Genomic DNA, 15245 nt, shown 5'->3' on the forward strand with positions numbered 1-15245 from the left:
ATTTCCCTCTCCCAACTCAAATCATTTATCGTAGCCAAGGCATGTAAACTGCATGTCCAAGCTGGTAACGCTTTCATTCTAATTTTGAAAGGCTGCATTAATAAATAAAGTAAATGTTTTCCAAACCTGCAGTTTAAAACAGAGTTTGTTTTATAAGCAAAACAGTTATTTTTCATTTTATTTAGCTGTCAATGTCTAGAATTTGTAAAATACATAATATACAATATTAATTAAAAATAAACTATGTTCTCTGCAATTTTTACTCTACTCAAATACTGATAGGACAGATCTGCAAATATATACACGGCGAGAGAGTTAAGAAGCTAAGTTCTAGAACTGTCATACATCATCAGAAAGTCAGCTATTTCTGTAGTATTAGGGTAACACTAATTGTATTGGTGTCTCAATACATGTTGGAGATCAGTATTATCAGACTGCCTTCCACATATTAGGAGAGTAGAAAGTGAAACTGCAGGAGAGGAAATTAAGTTTTTAAAGAGACATGACAGTGTTCATCTATAGGACCCAATCGTGCAAAGTTAAGCATACACATAACTTTACTCCAGTGACTAGTCAATGGACTGTTCATTTAACTAATAATGGATGTGCTTAGGTGTTTGCAGAACTGGGCCCATAACTTTTACTGACCATCTAGCACACTGACTACATTTGCATTCTATTAGTTGAAATGCAAAGTGTGTCACCAGGTACATTTTTTTTAATTAATTTATTCAAAATTCTGTTAGAAAACCTACTTTTTTCCTCTCAAGCCAGGTTATCGAAACTTAAAAATATAAATCAAGTATCAAATTAAGTAACATAAAATTAAATAAAAGATACTTACATCACTGGTATTGACAAACCACGTTATCTCTCCATACGATGCTAGTTCCCCATTCACATAGCACCGAAGTTCACTGTTCTTCCAGCGGTTATAGATATGCACTATAGTAACCATATACCACTGAATAATAAGAGAATAATTATTGACACTTTAAGCCTGTAAGTATTTTTTAAAAGTTACTCAAAATAGCTGGTCCCAGAAGATCAAAACTATTGATATGAGTTATGAAAAGGCAGAAAACTTTTTGAAGATGACTTAGGGATTTCTTTAAAATTAATGTGAAAGAAATGCAAAGTTCATTGCTGGCCTAGGCTAGTTCACTGTACCCAAACAGTGTGCTCAGTAACCCTGTTTACTGACAAATAGGTGTATGATCTTAAAGGAGATACATGGTCACGGTACACAACTTTTTCTTGACAACACTAAGGGCACTATTTATGCCAAAATAACTGACAAAAGAAATATTGTATCTTGCTTTGTTAATTTTGTTGGGCTTAGCGCAATGAATTTTTTGCAATCATTCCAAAAGAGCAGCAAGGGTGACACCAAAGCTTAATGATTCTCCAAGGACTGTGTGTCAAACGGCAAACCAGAATCCATATGAACAGCAAGGGATTACTGATCAGAATTACCAAAATGTGTTTGGAGACCTGCTCTCCCACAGATGTTTACTACTTTTTTTCCTTCAGAAACACCAGACAAATGCTCCATTTGAGAAAGCAAACATTTTCAAGTCTACTAAATATTCAAGGAAGCCTTGAACAATAGGGCTGGTTCCAGGCACCAGCATTCCAAGCTGGTACTTGGGGCAGCAATCTGCAAAGGCCAGCAGTCTCTGTGTTTTCACTGTCCCAAGCAGCGCACCAAATTGCCGCTGCAGACAGTGGGGGCAGTCCGTGTGCCTTTAGGGTGGCAGGCACATTTCCGTGGTGGCGGCAATTCGGCGGCAGTTTCTATGTTTAGCTGTCCGCGGCAGCTTCAGCTAAACATAGAAGCTGCCACTGAATTGCCGCAACCGCGGAAATGCGCCTGCTGCCCTAGGGCAACGGACTGCCCCCGCCGCCAGGGCGGCAATTAGGCATGCTGCTTGGGGCGGCAAAAAATGTAGAGCTGGCCCTGTTGAACAATGCCATTTAAATCAAGTCATGCCATGCTGCTAAATATGATTATTCAATAATGTGGAATAACTCATCATAGTTGAGAAGAACATACTTTCTGGATACACTGAATAATTACAAAGTATGATTCATTTAGTGTATTCTCTTACACATGATTCTGTGTTCTTGAAACTGCATGAGAACAACATTAAGCCTTTGACTAGATCAGGACAACAAAGTGTTTGTTTCATAACCACGTTAGCCAACACATGTTAATACATATTTTTTTAAACAAACAACACTATCTGTCTATCGCCAGTGCTAAGCGGTGTTTAAAAACCATACTAGTTGGTTGTGATCGCACTAGGTAGAATAGTTATAAACAGTTATTCCTGGGGTCATTCCAGATAATGAGCGAGGAAGAGTAAACTGTGTTTTTTGTCAAAGTTGGTGTATTGACTGCTTTGAGTCCTGTCTGTTCTCATCTACACACACTCTTCCCTCCTGGGAAGTCCCCAGCAGATTCTTCAACTCTCCATCAGCCCAGGAATTATCAGGGAAGAGGTAACATGTATAATAATGCAGGGCCGCACGGGGGGGCCCAAGAGGGGCAATTTGCCCCAGGCTCCGCAGGAGGCCCCCACGAGAGTTTTTCAGGGCCCCTGTAGCAGGGTCCTTCACTCACTCCGGGGGCCCCGGAAAATTCTCGCGGGGCCCAGGCTCCCGGAGCTTCTTTCGCTCCAGGTCTTCGGTAGCAATTTGGTAGCGGAGGCCCCCCGCCGAAGACCCCAGGCCCCCTGAATCCTCTGGGCGGCCCTGTAATAATGATAATACCTAGCTGTAATATAGCACTTCTGTTAATAGCTTTCAAAGCACTTTACAAAAGAGGTAAGCATCATCATCTCCATTTCACAGATGAAGAAACTAAGACATAGAGGGGAAGTGACTTGCCCAAGATCACTCAGCTGGCTATAATAAATACATTTTAGTACACCTATAAGTTCCTACTTTGCTAATTTTTAAAGGGTTAAAAACAATAACATTGTGGTGTATGTTATTTAGTTTAATCATATCAGGAGTCAGCCCTAACAAGTGAAGTCTTCTATTTATTCACTAAACAGGACATGAATTCCATAAGCCGTAACAGTGAAAGTTCTCCTACACTTTTCCAGTCATTTCCCAGATCCTGATATCTATTCAATCTTTACCATTTCTGCTGCACAAATACCAACTGATGTGGACACTTGTCCAGCAAGAAACAGACAAAGACCATCAATTCATTACACTGAATTAAGCCAACAGCCAGTAGATCTAACTTTCGGTCACTATTCACCTAGGCCACATGTGATTTACTCTTTAGTAAACTGTATTTTTTTCTTTACACTTGGGAACGTATTAAAACACAATCTTAAAAAATGGCAGGTTACTACGTACATTTGTTTAAGTTTTACTTGTAAAAGTTGGTATTATTTACTTCTCTAAATAATGCCAACTGATACTATTGGTAATATGTTTGCAGGTATTTTTCTCGGTCCATATGAAGTTAGTGATTAGCAAACAAAACAGAACACTCCCCTGAGCTTACTAGGACACTGGTCTAAATAAAAAATAAATACAATTAATGGCTAATTATACACATGTACTGAGGTAATTTATGGCACTTCTTTGAATTATTTACTTGCTTAACCCACCTTCTGTGGCTTGAAATCAAATTTCACACAGTGCTGGAATCCTTTTCCCTTTGACTTTATTGATGTCACAATCAAACAGCCTCCAACAAAGTGAGCAGAATAACCAAGTCCTTTGTTTGTTCGAAAACTACAAAAAAGTTTTTTTTAAAGAAATGAAACTAAAATTTGCATGTAAACAAAAAAGTTATTAGGTTATTGTTTTTTTCAGTGTAAGTAGGGACCATTGAAAAATGAATATAAATGAAAAAAAACATTAGAAATCTAGGTTTTCATAATACATACCAATATAAGTAAGGCTTATCCTTATCCACATTGATATTATTTACAGGATCCATTCTTAACCAAGTGTGAAAGGTAAATCCATTCTGGTAGGGCCACTTGGCTATAGGAGGTAAGGCAATAGCCTAAAAAGGAAGTAATATAGATATTTAATATAGGAAGATTTAACATAAAATCATTTATTAAGACAGAACACGGTACAAGTTACAGTCTTCTAATGTCTTACTGCAATAATAACATGGCCCAAGGTTTGTTTCTTTTTTTTAAAAAGAATCTTTAGATTATGAAGATTTCATGACAAAAATATTTATACCTCAATAAAAATAACTTATAATGAAACTAAACTTTTTTGCAGAAATATTTGGTCCAAAATTGCTTTAAGCTCATTTTGTTCTGTTGTGTACTCACAGAAAAGTGAAATTTACAGACTCATGATCGCTACAATGCTGGCACACCAGACTGCATCTCAAAGGGGAGAAAAGTAACTGACTATGGAAAGAAGTTAGGCATAAAAATGGAAGTCTCTAGATTTTGCCTGAAACAAACAGTCTTATCTGCAGAAAATTCATGCCTATCTTAGCCCTGCAGAAAAATATAGACACAAGAACGTGAGACTTATAACTGTTTTCAAAAGAAAACATTACGCAATCTTTCCAGCCAAAATTTTCCCATAAAAACATAGTACCTACATTAACTAGAAAGTCTGTACATTGCTAACTATATGCTCAACAATTTTAATAGTATTTGATTCTTTGTTTTGAACAGTTTTTAAGCATTACCATTCACCTTTCATCATTTTGCTTCACAGACTTGCAATGTAAATTTCAACTCAGATTTCCATAACCCTCTGATCAAAGATGCTGTCCAGATGATCAATACCAATGAACAAAAACATCAAAGAACGTAAGTGTTGCCAGACTCCTCATTATGCTCCCCAACTCTGTGTAGCTATCTCTGTCCAAACACAATGCTATAAACAGGCCCGGCTCTACTGTTTTTGCTGCCCCAAGCAGCGTGCCAAATTGCCGCTGCAGACAGCGGTGGCAGTCCATGTGCCACTAGGGCAGCACACACATTTCCACAGAAGACAGAAGCTGCTCCTGAATTGCCGCCGCAGGCAGCTGAATATAGAAGCTGCTGCCGAATTGCCGCCACCGCGGAAACGCGCGTGCCACCCTAGCAGCACATGCTTGGGGCCCCAAAAACATACCCGGACTGCCACCCCTTGCACATTGCTGCCTCAAGCACCTGCTTGGAATGCTGGTGCCTGGAGCTGGCCCTGGCTATAAATCCTTCTGTAAAGCTGTAATTCACTAATAAGTCTACATGTCTGAGACTGACTCAACTTTTTTGGGCTGATATCACAACAATTGGTTTAACTCACAGAGCTTTTTAGGATGGCTTGTGCTAATTATCTAAAATATTAAGATTCCTATAATATTAAGTTTCTCATTGTCTTGAGGCACTTAAATACTAATCTAATACAACCAGTAACCAAAATAACGTTAATATGCCCATTATAATTATCATATAGTGAAGGTTTCAGAAATATTTCTATTCTTATCTTTATTTTTCAGTCCCTTAAATTTTCATTTACATACAATTTATTTTGGGCTTAAGTATGTTATGTTTAATTTCAAGACAGAAGGTGGTTTGTGTGTGATCTTGAGTGCGGAGAATATATATGAAAGGAGAGATTGTGAGATGATCCAATGACTCTCTTGAGTTATGTGTGAGGTTGTGAAATCATACATTTTAATCTTTTAACAACTAAAAGATTTCAGTTATAGGAGACAAATTTTTGATGAATTTGATCCTTAGTGGGGACAACTGCATGATGTTTTTGAACATATTTGGTTTAAAAATAAAAATTGTTTTTAGTGTACAAATTATTTACCATCAATGAATGCCACAAAATTTATACTGAATTCAAGTATTTACTGTGCCATAGTTAGGATCCTACCAAATTCACAGTCCATTTTGGTCAATTTCACAGTCATAGGATTTTAAAAATTGTAAATTTCATGATGTCAGCTATTTAAATCTGAAATTTCACTGTGTTGTAATTGTAGAGGCCTAACCAAAAAAGCAGTTGGGGGGGGTGGGTCACAAGGTTATTGCAGGGCAGGTTGCAGTACTGCTACCCCTACTTCTGTGCTGCTGCTGATGGCAGTGCTACTTTCAGAGCTGGGCAGCTGGAGAGCAGCAGCTGCTGGCGAGGATAACCAGCTCTGAAAGCAGAGACACCGCCAGCAGCAGTGCAGACAAAGGATGGCATGGTATGGTATTGCCACACTTACTTCTGCACTGCTGCCTGCAAAGCTGGGCCCTCAGTCAGCCGCCGCTGCTCTCCGGCCACCCAGCTCTGAAGGCAGAGCAAAGGTAAGGGTGGCAATACCGCAACCCCACTAAAATAACCTTGCAGCCCCCCTGCAACTCCCTTTTGGATCAGGACCCCGAATTTGAGAAACTCTGGTCTCCCCCCATGAAATCTGTATAGCATAGGATAAAATCAGACAAAAAGACCAGATTTCACAGGAGGCGGCCAGATTTCACGGTCCTTGATGCATTTTTCATGGCCGCGAATTTGGGAGGGCCCTAGCCATAGCGTTAGCTTGATCCTGGTGTTTCTCAGCAATATTTTGGTAGTATTTCTTATGTGTAACAGAAATGCAATAAAACAGTGCAGTAAATGCTGATTTTTTTCCATATGGTCAGCGTATAAATGAGTCAGCTCATAAAGATAGCATGTGCTATTATATTCACATGTATGATGGCTGATCATTTGAGGCAGGGGGGAGGGAGTCTCTGGGGAGACTCCATGTCTCTTGCCATAAAAAGGAATAGACAGTGGAATTGAGCCAACTGTCAATTTGGTGCATTCTGGGGCTTCCGCAGGAGTGCCTCCCAAATGTGTATAATATTAAGGGATTCCGTTGTGCGCTGCACACTAAGGCAGACATCACTGCTAAGGAATATTGAGAGAAGAAATAAAGACAGGCAAAGATTCTGCTTGCAACAAATAAGAGTGAGTTAACTGAACCACTCTCACAAAATGGGCTACAGGCTATTACTTGTACCTGATCTTTCTTTAGCTAAAATGGTTTGTCCTTCCATAAAGGTAGTGCATATTTAATAGCAACATATTTCAGTTAATGTAGTTACCACCCTCAAAAAATAATTCTCTCTAGGAACAATGTCAGATTGGTGAATATAACCGTATACATGAAACAAGAAAGCCAAATGAGAATAGGCAAGAAAAGAGCCAGCAGTAAGAGGAGAACAACAAATAAAGGTATAGAAAATGTATATAACCACTTACTGCAGCACTTTTTCCTGGAAAGTTGAAGAAGGCATCAGGACCATATTTATGAGGCATGTGTTTTAATACAGACAATAATTTTCCAGCATGTGGTGGCTATTAAAAGAAATTATCACAAATATCAAACATTTTTATATTCTTCTGATACATATTATAAGAAAGGATGCAATTTGACACCTTTCTCATCCTTCCACAGACAAACACTAGGCCACCACATGACTCAGGAGAGTAATCGTCAAGGAAAATTCAACCCCAAATTCATCTTAGACACCAACAGCCCAGTTCTGCTCCAGCTAACTTTTCCTATTGAATTCAGTGGCAGTAATCTCAAAATAAAACTTGAGAGCTTGCATCAATTTATTATATCAAGTGTTATAGTTATGGTTGCAGGCCAACAGTTTTCAGACTGTTTTTTCACTTGCCTATAACTTCCAGAGGTGTGAAACTTTTAATGACTGGTCCTTCTCTGAGGTGAGAAGTAAAAAAATTCCTTTAAACTCCCTCAGAGTTACAGGGAGTGCAGAGGAATAGAGGAAGAATGAAAATCACGTTTTTCTGGCTTTCAGAAGAAACTTCAAACTGTTTGAGCCTAGGAAACAAAAAATAATAAACTTAAAACTTCATATGAAGCCACTCACTGAAGACTAATCACTGTGCCATCTTAAAAAGGTACACCTCTACCTTGATATAATGCTGTCTTTGGGAGCCAAAAAAAGCTTACCACTTATAGGTGAAACCATGTTACATTGAACTTGCTTTGATCCACCGGAGTGTGCAGCCCCCACCCCCGAGCACTGCTTTACTGCGTTATATCGGGTGGCGTTATATAGAGGTAGCGGTCTATTTAAAAAATAAACGCTCAAAGCAAATCAAAATGGTTCACACATGCAGAAAATAATGGGGGAACGGAGATCACAGTTTAAGTTGACAGTCTGCAGCACTGTGGCACAGCACAAAAAGTTGGATAACTAGTGCTGCAGATAGTTAAGTTTAAGATTTAGGGAGCTGTCCAATTTCCTAGCAATGCAGTTATGTTTTTCTCCTCTTTCTCTCCTCTGTATTTGTTCTTTAAGAAGAAAATTAAATGCAAACAAGAGAGTCAGGAAATAAAAACATTAACATTACAAAGAGAACCTTAGCTCACTCACACTGAACATATGCAATATTTTTAACTACATTCGTCTTAAATTTAAACCTTCATGCACAATATTTTCTATGTGAGCAATTTGGAGTTTTGTTTAAAAATTTCAATTTTAATTGAGTATTAGCATAGGTTTTTATATTTAATAGTTATTTGTTTTTACTCAGGAAGAAACCAGATCTGAGAAGCCTTTTCTCTATATTAGGGTGACCAGACATCCCGATAAAATTGGGACCGTCCCAATATTTAGGTATTTGTCCCACGCCTCGACCGATCTTCGCAAATTTCGCTCCACCGACAGCACTCTGCTATTTCCCCCCCCCCCCTCCGGTCTGCTGGCGGACCCCCCCACATGTGTCCCGATATTTTCTTCCTCTCATCTGGTCACCCTACTCTATATTGAACAGATTATTTTAGGGGCCACCAAAGCAGGATTACAAATATTTTTCAAAGAGCTTAGAACAATTCTTAGAGCAATTTCTATTTCCATCGAAGTAGCAATTCTGATGTTTAGATTCCACCTGGAGGAGAAAGTACATTTGGTAGCATCAGTATCATATGAGAAAAAAAGCTAACTTTTGAGAGGGAGGTTGTCAGGGGTGTTCTGTTCTCCTATTCCACTCCAGGTGTAAACAGTAAAAAATTTATACTAGGCCTTTTCACTTGGAGTTTGCTTTGGAATCAAGCGGCAAGCGATATTACAAGACTGCCTTAAATTCAGATCTTTCTACAAATTCCTACTTCGCTAACTAAATCAGTTTTGCAATATTTACCTAAAAGGAAAAAAAGTGATAAGAAAGAGACACTTTTTGGGTTGTGTATGTGTAATCTACCTTTTTAAAATGTCTACACTTTTTTTTAATCCTCTGCTTTTTTTTTCCTCCCTTCGTTTCATGTAACTGAATTATAAAAAGAAAAACAGGTACCTACTCCCATCAAATTATCTGCAGGTATATAAAGAAGACAAGTGCGACCTGTTTGTCAGGAGGATACTGAAGGCACCAAGTATCAATATTCCTAGAGCGATCAAACTTAAATCTAATTGGTAACTTACTCACACTTCTATACCATATATTTTATTACTAATATGCAAGAAGACATCTATTGATAATACTATTGGGGGGATCCCTACATCTTTGATAGCTTTCATATTTGGTTATTAAAAATGTTTGCAAATAGACCTTTTTGTTTGGAAAGGTTAGGAGACAGTATAACCAACATTAAGACAACAAAGTTGTTTACCCATTTTCCTTTTTCTCCTTGGAGTTTGCTGAAGAACAATTTTAGCTCCCGGACCGTCAAATTATAGCTAGCCAGCACTCCCAACATATCAACTAAGAGATCTGAAGGAAAAAATATTAAAATGATATACATGCAGCTCTGTACATAATGACCAAATGCGTATTCTTTTATTTTGTCAATAAAAGTGCTGTGTTAAGGTTTTATATAAACACAATCATATTTAGTTCAAATAAACATATTCTGTTACCATCTAAAGTCATACCTGCAATCATACTGTCAGCTTTATCAATTCTCTGTAGCACTTGTTCAACAAGCCCCACTTCTGTGCAGACTTGTAGATTCCGTATACTCTTCTTCAGGATTGCTGTAAACATGCTCCATACCTCAGCCTGGCAAGTGATGTCACATTTATCCAACAAGTCTACCATGCAGATGATACTCTCCCCTTCTTGGATAATAAAGTTCATTTCCAGATCAAAATGTCCCCCTACAAGCTTTAAGGAAAAAAAGGCAAAGCATTAGTAACAATCACTTCCATACATCATTTTACATTTAGGACTAGCTGTGCAAGTTCCCAAGGATGTGTGTTGAAACATTTACAGAGGTTGTGGGGTTGGATTTGGATTAGGATTAGATTAGGGAAGAGGGATTGGATGATGACAGCCCATGAGCCCAATTGCTACTTCTGTTATGGATTCACTGTGTAGCTTTGATGAAGTCACTTGACCTTTCTGTGTTTCAGTTTGCCCGTCTGTAAAAGCACTTCCCAGATAGGTAAGAGAACAGCTGCTGCAAAGAGCTAACCTACCTCACCAAAAAGTGTTGCTCTTTACAAACGTTAAGCTGCACTTCATGTATATTAGATGAAAAGTGGATTGAAGTACACCTCTACCCCGATATAATGCTGTCCTTGAGAGCCAAAAAAGTCTTACCGTGTTATAGGTGAAACCGTGTTATATCGAACTTGCTTTGATCCACAGGAGTATGCAGCCCCGCCCCCCTCGGAGCGCTGCTTTACCATGTTATATCCAAAATCATGTTATAACCGGTCACATTATATCAGAGTAGAGGTGCATCAACTGCAATTTTACTTCGTAAGCAAAGGTACTATGAGGTTTGGGGGTTTTATTTATTCATTTTCAAATTATAAAACAAAACAGTTGTATCTGAGTGAATGTTAATGATAATTTAAAAAGTGAAGGAACAGCAGCACTGGTTGGAGCCCAAGACTAATGATTATGCTTCCTCCTACAGATCTGCTAATGCACTTAAATCTAGAAAAGCAACACTTCAGAACTTTTTGTCATGGACCTTTCTTGAGCAGAAACTGGTGAGTTTGCCATATTAGGTGGTTTCTGATATGCACAGGCAAACAGCTACAAAGAAATCAAAACTCATCTTCATTTGTGACCTGAACTAGAATTAGAATTTAATTCTCTTGAGGTTAACATACTAACCTACCAGTTTCACCAGGCTATTTCTAGACTTTTCTAGCAAGTTAGATGAATATGAATACAGTACTATGACATCTTAGATATAAATTCAAGTTTGTGTTACATTTCCTTCCATTTACAGAAAGACTTTCTAAAAACAAAAATAAATAATTTTTTGGTGAATTCCGTCTCTTTAGATCTTTCAAGTGTTTAGGTGGATGTCACAAAGCACTTTTCTCCTTCCTTCCTCCTCCCCTCATCTGCCTTCCTAAGAAAATAACATCATGATTTCAATTTGGGGGACACATGAGAAAGTCAAATATCTTGATACATTTGTGGAAGGGGATGAGTAAATCTCCAGAGTTAGATGCGGATATTTTCAAAACTAACTAAACAAGTGAATTATATTATTTGGACAGGTTTGATCAGTTACTTAAAATGACAGCTTAACAGTATCCGACTAGAAATCTAGTTGATTTCCTTCTTAAAGTTACACTGTGACAGAAGTCACCTCCAACAATACTTATTCTCTCTTGCCTTCCCATAAGCCCCTACAGCTCCATTCACTTGGTCAATTATGTCTAACAGAAGAGAACTGTTGCCCTTAAATATGGTAAGTCCAACACTCAAATCACTGTAGAATATCCAAAAGGTCCTAAATTTTGTTTCCAGGTTGGAAGCAGCACCTTTCAACATTCTGAACATAAAGCAATGATGTCAAATACCATAAGAAATTGAGAAAGCTAGCAAAGGTGATTGAGGTTGTATAAAGAAAGGGAGAGTTTCTGAATGACCATTTAAAAAAGTTATTTATATTTCCCTTTCATTTTCACTTTTCCTGAATTGCAATAATTTAAGTAAATAATTAAAGAAACATCTAACAGAGTATTATCTAGTAAAGTCACAGGACTGGGAGTCAGGAGATATGAATTCTATTCTCAGCTTTGCCCCCAACTTGCTCTCATCTTTATCTAGTCACTCAGTTTCCCCCTTCAGTAAAATTAGGTTCAGGTCTATCTTAATTCACACGTGGTTGCCAAGTGCTTGAGATCCTTGGGTAGAATGGGCTAAAGTAGTAACATCACAAAACACACTTAAAACAAAAAAAAGAGTCAGAGAAAAAAGCTGAAGACAATCGGATCAAAAACAAGGAAGCGACTCTCAAATTATTATTTTACACTGAATGCAAGCATATCACCCACCCTAACAGATGGATTGCAGCCTTCCTCAAAAGTACAGTCTCCCAAATGAAACTTGACTAAGAAACCAAAAAGTAAAAGTAATCTTTGGTGCAAATACAATGGCTATATGATTGCCGTCAGCTAAGAGTCACACCATAGTTATTTATTTAATTATGTATTTAGTTTAACTAACCAGTCAAAAGCTATCACATCAGAACTGTACAGGTCAACATTTAGTTGCAAATAAGATGACCTCACCTTCACCCTATCATTTCTACTATCAACCCTTCATTTTTGGCTACAAACACCATTAACAGTAAAAACCCACCCAGGAAGCTATCAAATTAATTTTCCAATCTAACCAGTAAAAAACAAATATTTCAGCAGGTATTATATTAAAAGTATATATCTAGTGCAGTCACTACATTTTAAACATTTCTCCTTTAAGTGTTTTAAGTAATATCTTTTGACAAAAAAAATGACAGGAAAAGCAGTATACACAATGTGGACTATATTTTATATACTCTATGCATGCATACCCATTAGATACACATAAGCACACACACTCTACAGTATGTCATATTAACCCTTTCTAATGGTGATTTGGAACTTATCAACCTTCAAAACACAAATTTGTTTCCAACGACAGCGATCACAATCCAGGCCCATGCACTGGCTAGTTATTATCTGAGCTGCAGTAATGGCTGTGCACAGCAAAATGTAATCTTCCCAAATGTCACAGTAAGTTATGAATATCTGAGCAGCTTAATGCACCTTACTAGCCATGAAGTGTGAGAATGTAATCTTATTACTTTTTTATGGTTGTATTTTTTTGAATAATGTAGCCTTTGAACTGATGTATAGTCTTTCCCTGCACTTTAGCATGATTTGGTCTCCTGTGTCATACAGTACATTTTTCAAAACTCTCCAATTCAACGTATTTTAAGTCTTAGACTGAACTTCATAAACATTCTTTATAGCAACCCACAGGGTGGCATAACATTTTCTTTCTATAGGGTGTAGTATAATGTGTAAGCATACAGCAGTGATTTTAAAGCATAGTGTTCTAAGTATTCCAATACATCTTCACAAATTTTACATTATGTCTTTAACATCTGCCAGTTATATTTACTTTCAGAAAAGAAAGTCATAACATCAATAGCTGGAGCTCTTCAGTAACCACAAGGAATTTCTGCATTTGATACTTTGAGACTAGGAAGAATATATACACCCTTCAATTTCAACCCAATCCAAACAGTCAAGCCTTAAGTATGTTTCTCTCTTTCCTAACCTTTCTAGAAATCAGCAGATTAGGAGTAAACTGTGCATATTGAGGTTTCCCTGTGTTAGCAAAACCTAGAAATGGAGAGACAATAAAACAAATTTAAAGATGGGAATGAAATGACTGCTAGGAATTTTCCATCTGACTTAAGACGGAAGGAGGATTCACAAGACATAGGAAGAGCTGCTGGGGCTTGTTTATTTGGTGCAGCTACTGCCCCTAGATACAGAAATTTTCAGATTTAACACATAATTAGGAGGTTGCTTTGAATATAAAGTAGCTACCAAACTCTGCCCTACTGGAAGATTTAAGGATCTGCAATTATAATTACAGGGCAGCTGTATATGCCACTAATGAAAACATTTAAGAATCTTCAGATAAATGGGGAACTAATTTTTACTACACCGTGCAGGGAAAGAACTAAATTAAGTCTGAGACCACAATTAACTTTTGTTTAGGAACAGTCCAAATCCACAGCAGTGAAAAAGCCACAGAATTGACCAGTTTCCAGTTTTGACTCAAATCACCAGGAACTAAGATTTTACTTGCATAAGAACTTTCCTGCCCTTTGAGATATTAAAATAATCCTGATGTGTAGGTTAATGCACTTGTCTTGCTCACTTTGACATTAGGAAGACTGAAAGATTACCATCGCAAGCAATCTTTCCTTCTACATAAAAAGTTCACTTTGAAGCCTATACATTGCTTCATTAATGACTATGTAGAGTACATCCAACAAACATGCTTGTCCAGTGCACAAAGACATACCTGATACTCACCTCATCATTCCTTTTGAATGGAAATTTTCAAAGGCTATTTAATTTGCCAGCAAAACGACACATGCAAGATTATGAATGCTTGTGTCTTCATAAAGAAAATGTGTTCTTACCTCACATTAGCTAATATGTTGCAACTAACATGCGGATATTCTATTGAAGAGAACGCAATTGTAGTTTTAGCATGAATTCACAGGTTGAAGTAACATGAGGTAGGAAGACATTTTCTTCCTAGTGAAGATGCAATCTGAATGTGTGGTGAAACTTTGGCACATGCAGATCCAAGTATGTTGGGTTCACTTCAGCCATCAACTTTCAAAATATGACCCTATATACATATTTGCTCTAAGTTTTTTGGGGTAGGGACTATGGACACCTTTGTGTCTGTATAGTGCATAGCACAAGGAATCCCCAATCCTGTCCAGACCCCTACATGCTACAGAATAAACATTAAAATCAACTCCTACTACCACCACCGCCACCATTCACGCATACATTCATGAAGGTCAAGAATGTAAGAGGAGCTTGGACAGACGGGTCTGACTTTAGAATGAACTCTGCAGATAAAGGAAGGTGGGGTAGAGGAAGAGGAAAAAGAAAAAAAAAAAGTATTGATTGTGAAAACTCCCTTTTCCTAACTTCTCCAGGGACACCTCCCTATCCCACCCCTCAGAGGATTTTTATATAGATTCCTTTTCACATAGGATAGATATTAGAGGAATCTGTCATGAATGCAGGTATTGGTATGAAAGAATCACATTTTGAGATATTACAAGTCAGTGCAGTCATGATAAAAATACTTATGAGCAGGAAGGGTTTAGGGGTCAAGTCTCACTGAGAATGCCCTGCTGGGAGGCCCCTCGCCCCCAATACACACACACATCCCTCTTATAATGTGGCAGATCCAGCCAGTGTATTTCCTCTGATGGCAACTGTGTCACAAGTAGAGAGATGATC

At 37.9% G+C, this 15245-nt stretch overlaps 1 protein-coding gene across 5 annotated transcripts in view; it reads right to left on the reverse strand.

The window, feature by feature from the left end:
• Positions 1–15245, reverse strand: part of LRBA (LPS responsive beige-like anchor protein) — a 590754-nt gene that overhangs the window by 509500 nt on the left and 66009 nt on the right. For all 5 annotated transcript variants that reach the window (XM_050946210.1, XM_050946208.1, XM_050946209.1 and 2 more), the window contains exons 2-7: positions 9879–10110; positions 9617–9717; positions 7234–7329; positions 3915–4036; positions 3633–3759; positions 845–964 (exon numbers count right to left, since the gene is read on the reverse strand). In XM_050946210.1, the coding sequence (XP_050802167.1) occupies positions 845–964; positions 3633–3759; positions 3915–4036; positions 7234–7329; positions 9617–9717; positions 9879–10110 (798 nt within the window). The remainder of the gene's footprint in view (positions 1–844; positions 965–3632; positions 3760–3914; positions 4037–7233; positions 7330–9616; positions 9718–9878; positions 10111–15245) is intronic.

This window comes from Gopherus flavomarginatus, chromosome 3 (assembly GCF_025201925.1).
Source record: "Gopherus flavomarginatus isolate rGopFla2 chromosome 3, rGopFla2.mat.asm, whole genome shotgun sequence".
NCBI lineage: Eukaryota > Metazoa > Chordata > Testudines > Testudinidae > Gopherus > Gopherus flavomarginatus.